Source organism: Nicotiana sylvestris, chromosome 3 (genome assembly GCF_000393655.2).
Source record: "Nicotiana sylvestris chromosome 3, ASM39365v2, whole genome shotgun sequence".
Classification (NCBI taxonomy): Eukaryota; Viridiplantae; Streptophyta; class Magnoliopsida; order Solanales; family Solanaceae; genus Nicotiana; species Nicotiana sylvestris.
In genome coordinates this window covers 11,915,027-11,921,518 of record NC_091059.1, presented here as the reverse complement: position 1 = coordinate 11,921,518, position 6,492 = coordinate 11,915,027, and the positions used below count along the sequence as shown (strand labels likewise).

The following is a 6,492-nucleotide window of genomic DNA, read 5'->3' as shown; positions in this document are numbered from 1 at the left end:
AATCTCTAAAAGTCTTGAAGATTTCTACAAGTGAGAATCCCGCAGATATGCTGACCAAGGTGGTACCAAGGAACAAGTTCGAGCTATGCAAAGAACTTGTCGGCATGCACTCAAACTAGAAGACAGTGCTACCTCCTCTGGATGAATGAGACTGGAGGGGGAGATTGATGATGTCCATCTCATTGAAGAAGTATTAGGCATGTGCCTAATAAGAGTTTTCTTTGGTTTGGTAGCCAACCTTGTTGACTTGGTTTGGTTGGTAGCCAACCTTGTTGAATTTCTTTGGTTTGGTAGCCAACTTTGTTGAATTGTGAAAAATGTGTGTAAATTGTCAAATATTGTAGGCTTTAGAGGGTGAAGCTTTGGCTATAAAAGGAGAGCTTCAACTCTCATTTCTTCACACCAACAAAGAGAGAAAGAAAGAGTGAGGTTTCACAGACAAGGTATAAGAAAATAGTCTGTGAGGAAAATAGAGAGTGAGCGATATTGTAGTGAGGTGGGAATATCAAAAGAGGGTTATTTCTTTTGAGTGTTGTAGTGGTCTTTGGAGTATTTATCTCCGACCTACAAAGTGTAAAATTCCTTACTATAGTGATATCAGTTGCTCCTCTCGGGGTCGTGGTTTTTTCCCTTATTCAGAAGGGTTTTCCACGTAAAAATCTTGGTGTCATTGTTACTCTTTTATTCTTGTTAATTACCGTATCTCGGTGCTACATTATTATTCTGCTTTATTACCGTGAATATTATTTTGGTAAGGGGTTTATTGCCAACACTTTTGATCTTAAGAGTTCCAAGTAAATATGTGACGATTTCTCATATAAATACATATATATCTAGAATGTTGTGAGGTTAACGGGAGTTAATTACTCAAATGATCACTCAATTATCCCAAATTATCTTCTAAAGTCACTTTTCTTTCGTTTGTAACAACAAAGTCACTGAACTATATCAATTGCACTCAGAATGTCACTCAACTAGATTTTCCAAATTTTGAATTGCCAACTACCTATTTTACCCTCTAAATTATAAACATTTATTTTCTTTTTATTTTTTTAAACTTTTTAGTATTAACAACAAAAATTCAAAAATTTATTTACACAATTCAGGATGAAAGAAAATAAAGGTTGTAAAATATATATTCGATGCACATAATATAAAAATAATTATTTAAATAAAGATATTTTTATAATATACATTATATATTCTTGAAAATTATGCTCAATTATATTATTATGTTTCTACCAACTTTCTGATGACACAAAGTTATGTCACCGGAAAGCATGATGACTATTTATATAGGATAAAATATGCTATGTTAAGTCGTGCATGAAATATACATAATATAATTGAGCATAATTTAAATACCTTTATTTAAATAATTATTTTTATATTACGTTCAAGGAATATATATTTTACAATCTTTATTTTCTTTATTCTAAATTGTATAAATAATTTTTTGAATTTTTTTTGTTAATACTAAAATTATTATTACTAACAAATTATTCTAATTAATTTTTTTACTATGCTCATTATTTTGTTATTCCAGCATTATATATGCTTAAATATTTTTTATTTTTTAATTTATAAATAATATTCATTTATTTTATTGGTAAGTCCATAATGTAAATTAAAAAGGAAAAAATCATAATATTAAAAAGTTTAAAAATAAATAAAAAGAAGATAAATGTTCATAATTTAGAGGGTTCAATAGGTATTCGACAATCCAAAATTTGGAAAATCTAGTTGAGTGACCTTCTGAGTGCGATATGCATAGTTCAGTGACTTTGTTGTTACAAACAAAAGAAAAGTGACTTTAGGAGATAATTTGGGATAGTTGAGTGACCATTTGAATAATGGACTCAGGTTAACGGGGTCTGGTGACCCCTCTGCAATTCATACATCGTATGCCTCTATTGACAACCTACACGCTTGGACTTCCCAAATTCGGTATACAGTCAATCCTCTCTATAACAGCCTTGTTTATTCTGATATTTGTTGGCTACTATAGTGAAGTGTTGTTATAAAGGACATATATTATAACATAAAATAAAAATCGGTTCGAAAAAAATTGACTTTTATAGTGAATGATTGTTATATAAGGATGCTGTTATAAACATGTCTGACTGTATTAGGTAAGTTTCTTAATACACATGTAACAATGTATTTAGTATTCGAAGGCATATTGACTTTTTTTTGCTGTATATATAGAAAATAATAAAATAAAATGGTATGAAAATATCATGTAACATATGTACAAATCGTTAACACAAAATTCATATGAATTTCTCCGATAAAATTTCAATTGTTAGTAAAAGTTAAAGGTGAATATTCATGTTAGCTTCTAATTCCCAACCACTATAAGACTAGAAATATCCTCTCTCTCTCTGAACCCCTCTCTCCAAACCTCACTGCCAACGGTAACATAAGAGCTCAACAGCGACTAGTTCAGTCGCCGACGACCATTCCCCGCCCAGGTAAGTCCACGCGCCCCCCTCTCCTCCCCATCATCCAACGCCCCCCTCTCTCTCCACCCATCTCTCTCACCCCGCCTCTCCTTCTTCCCCATTTTGTCTTCTCCCCTCTTACTCCGGAGAGACACGGATCAGTAGCCAGAGAGCGGGGACAACCACAGTCAGGTTTAAGGCCCAGTTTCATTGTCGTGGTGACACACAAACCAGACTTGTCTTCAAGCAAGAGGTGCGGATTCTTTTCCGGCGAGGTCAATCTATTTTCAAGTGGGTACAGATTTCCGGCAGGTCTCATAAATCCCGGCGACTCCCGAACAACTTTCCGACACGATGTAACAGGACTTGCCTGACAGTATCAGTTTAGACCGATGGCTTAGGGCGGTGAGGGCGGGCACATGCAAACAGTGAAGAACAACCCGAGTATCAGCAAGGAACGACATGAGCTGGACGCGAACGAGCTAGGTGGATGCAATACAGTCGAGTCTACTAAGACAATTCCCAGGTTATACTCACGGGAATTGGTCCTCCTGTTTGCCTATTTCCTTCTATTGTGTTAGTAAAATTGTTGTCCTTTTAGTTCTTATTAGTTTAGTCACTGTATTAGGGCACCTGTAGTGACATCTTGTCTTATTCTAGATTGTTCCGTGGTGTCTGTTAGAGATTACCCCTAGTTCGCCGTAGCTATAGTGGCTGCAGTCTGGGATGGTCAAGTGAGTTCATGTCTTCGGGGTGTGCCGGGGGTGGGTTGGGAGGTAGAGTGGGGGCTAGGAGGTGGGTTGGGATGCAAGGGAGGTAAAGGGAACAATGGTGTCCATCAATTGAGAATTGGGTCATGGAACGTAGGTTCATTGACAGGCAAATCTATAGAGCTGGCGAAGATCCTCAAGTAGAGGAGGGTCAATATAGCGTGCGTCCAGGAGACAAGGTAGGCAGGGTCGAGAGCGAGGGACGCAGATGGGTATAAACTTTGGAACTCTGGAACCCAGAAGGGTAAGAATGGAGTGGGTATATTGGTGGATAGGGAACTTAGAGAGTATGTTGTTGAGGTTAGACGAGTGAATGATAGATTGATGAGTATTAAGTTGGTGGTTGGTCAGTGCACCGTAAACATCGTTAGTGCCTATGCGCCTCATATGGGCCTCGATGAGGAGGTTAAACGACGCTTTTGGGAGGGGTTGGATGAGATTATTCATCAGGTACCACCTAATGAGAAGTTATTCATAGGAGGGGACTTCAATGGCCATATTGGGTCGAACGCAGGTGTGTATGAGAAAGTGCATGGAGGCTTTGGTTTTGGGGAGAGGAACGAAGGAGGAACCTCATTACTGGACTTCACTAAGGCTTTTGGGTTGGTGGTTGCTAACTCTTGCTTTCCGAAGAGGGAGGGGAATTTGGTTACTTTTCAAAATGCAGTGGCGAAGACTCAAATTGGCTATCTCCTCCTCAGGAGGCGCGACAGAGGCTTGTGCAAGGATTGCAAGGTGATTCCAGGTGAGATACTTGTGACGCGACATAGGCTATTGGTGATGGACGTTGGTATTATGGTAAAGAGGAGGAAAATGTCGGGTCGAGGAAGACCGAGAATCAGGTGGGGAGCCTTAACTAAGGAAAAAGCTCAAGAGTTGGAAGGGCGGTTGTCGGTTATGGGAGCTTGGAGGAGCAGTGGTGACACGAACTCTATGTGGTCAACGACAACAAACTATATAAGAGAGGCTGTGAGAGAGGTGTTAGGGGTCTCAACGGGTGTCACTGGCAGGCACAAAGGAGAATGGTGGTGGAATGAAGTGGTACAAGGTAAAGTGAAAGCCAAAAAGGAGGCGTACCAGGCGTTAGGAGGGAGCATAGGCGAGGGGGAGAGGCGAGCGTGCATGGAGAGGTATAAGGTAGCTAGTAAGGAAGCGAAGATGGCGGTCACGGAGGCTAAGACTGTGGCTTATAGTCGTATGTACGAGGAACTAGGGGAAAAATGAGGGGAGAATAAGTTATTTAGGCTGTCCAAGCTGACAGAGAGGAAAGCTCGAGATTTAGACCGAGTGAGATGCATCAAGGACGACGGTGGGAGAGTATTAATGGAAGATTCCCAGATAAAGAGGAGATGACAGACTTACTTTCAGGATCTTCTTAATGAAGTAGGGGATCAGGATCTTGTGCTCGGTGAATTGGAGCATTCCGAGAGTCACGCTGACTCTGGGTACTGCAGGCGCATCAAGGTTGAGTAGGTCGTGAGAGCTATGAGTAAGATGAGTAGGGGCAAAGCGACCGGGCCTGACGAGATTCAGGTGGAATTTTGAAAGTGTGTGGGGAAAACAGTTTTGGAGTGGTTGACTAGGTTGTTGAATGTTATTTTTAAGACGAAGAGGATGCCAGATGAGTGGAGGTGGAGTACGGTGGTCCCACTGTATAAGAACAAAGGTGATATCCAGAGCTGTAACAATTATAGGGGTATCAAATTACTAAGTCATACTATGAAAGTATGGGAAAGGGTAGTTGAAGCAAGGTTGAAGATGACGGTATCCGTCTCCGACAACCAATTTGGTTTCATACCGGGTCGTTCTACTACCAAAGCTATACACCTTATTAGGAGGTTGATTGAACAATACATAGATAAGAAGAAAGATCTGCACATGGTGTTTATTGACCTAGAAAAAGCGTATGACAAGGTTCCTAGAGAAGTTTTCTGGAGAAGCTTGAAGGCAAAAGACGTGTCGGTTCCCTACATTATGGCGATTAAGGACATGTATAATGGGGCAAAGACTCGGGTTAGGACAGTAGGAGGCGACTCTGAGGATTTTTCGGTTGTTATGGGGTTACACCAAGGTTCTGCGCTCAGTCCGTTCCTATTCGCCCTGGTGATGGATGCGTTAACACATCACATTCAAGGGGATGTGCCATGGTGCCTGCTATTCGCTGATGACATAGTTCTAATTGATGAGACGCGAACCGGTGTTAACGAGAAGCTGGAGGTTTGGAGACAAGCTCTTGAATCTAAGGGTTTCAAGCTTAGCAGGACAAAGACGGAATACCTGGAGTGTAATTTCAGCGCTAAGCAGAGGGAAGTGGGCGTGGATGTGAGGCTTGAATCGTAGGTCATCCAAAGTAGAGACAGCTTCAAGTACCTTGGGTCGGTTATCCAGGGGGAGGGGAGATCGACGAGGATGTTATGCACCGTATCGGGGTAGGATGGATGAAGTGGAGGTTAGCATCTGGAGTATTGTATGATAAAAGAGTGCCACTAACATACAAAGGTAAGTTCTATAAAGCGGTGGTTAGGCCGGCCATGATGTATGGGACTGAGTGTTGGCCGGTTAAGAAATCACATATCCAGAAGATGAAGGTAGCATAAATGAGGATGTTGAGGTGGTTGTGCGGGCATAATAGGATGGATAAGATTAGGAATGATGATATTCGAGAGAAGGTGTGCGTGGCTCCCATTGATGACAAGATGCGGGAAGCAAGGTTCAGGTGGTTCGGGCACGTTCAGAGGAGAAGCCCAGATGCTCCGGTAAGGAGGTGTGAACGACTGGTTGTGGAGGGTTCGAGAAGAGGTAGAGGGCGGCCTAAGAAGTATTGGGGGGAGGTGATTACGCAGGATATGGCGATGCTTCAGATTTCCGAGGACATGGCACTTGATAGGAATATGTGGAGGTCGAGTATTAAGGTTGTAGGCTAGTAGGTAGCTGAGTATTGTCTTATGTCATAACTTTGAGGGACTAGTTTAGTAAGGATACTATTTTGCTTTTGCTTGGTATCATGCCTCTTGATTTCATGTTGTTCTTATATATATATATATATATATATATATATATATATATATATATGTATTTCTTTCATATTGTTCTGTGGTGTTACTAATATTATTTTCTTTTGTTCTTTTGTCCTTTTGTCTTATTGAACCGAGGGACTTTCGGAAACATCCTCTCTACTCCTTCGGGGTAAGGGTAAGGTCTGCGTACACACTACCCTCCCCAGACCCCACTAGTGGGATTACACTGGGTTGTTGTTGTTGTTGTTGTTGTTATAAGAC

The 6,492-nt window shown here is 40.9% G+C and overlaps 1 protein-coding gene across 1 annotated transcript; it reads left to right on the top strand.

The window, feature by feature from the left end:
• The first annotated feature begins 3,538 nt into the window (after positions 1-3,538).
• On the top strand, positions 3,539-4,438 carry LOC138887045 (uncharacterized). Its single transcript, XM_070168757.1, has one exon. The coding sequence runs from the start codon at positions 3,539-3,541 to the stop codon at positions 4,436-4,438; it is 900 nt and encodes a 299-aa protein (XP_070024858.1).
• The last annotated feature ends 2,054 nt before the right edge of the window (positions 4,439-6,492 follow it).

Bases quoted from the DNA above. Each gene is read 5' to 3' on its own strand.
- LOC138887045 (XM_070168757.1), top strand. From the start codon at position 3,539: ATGAGTATTAAGTTGGTGGTTGGTCAGTGCACCGTAAACATCGTTAGT.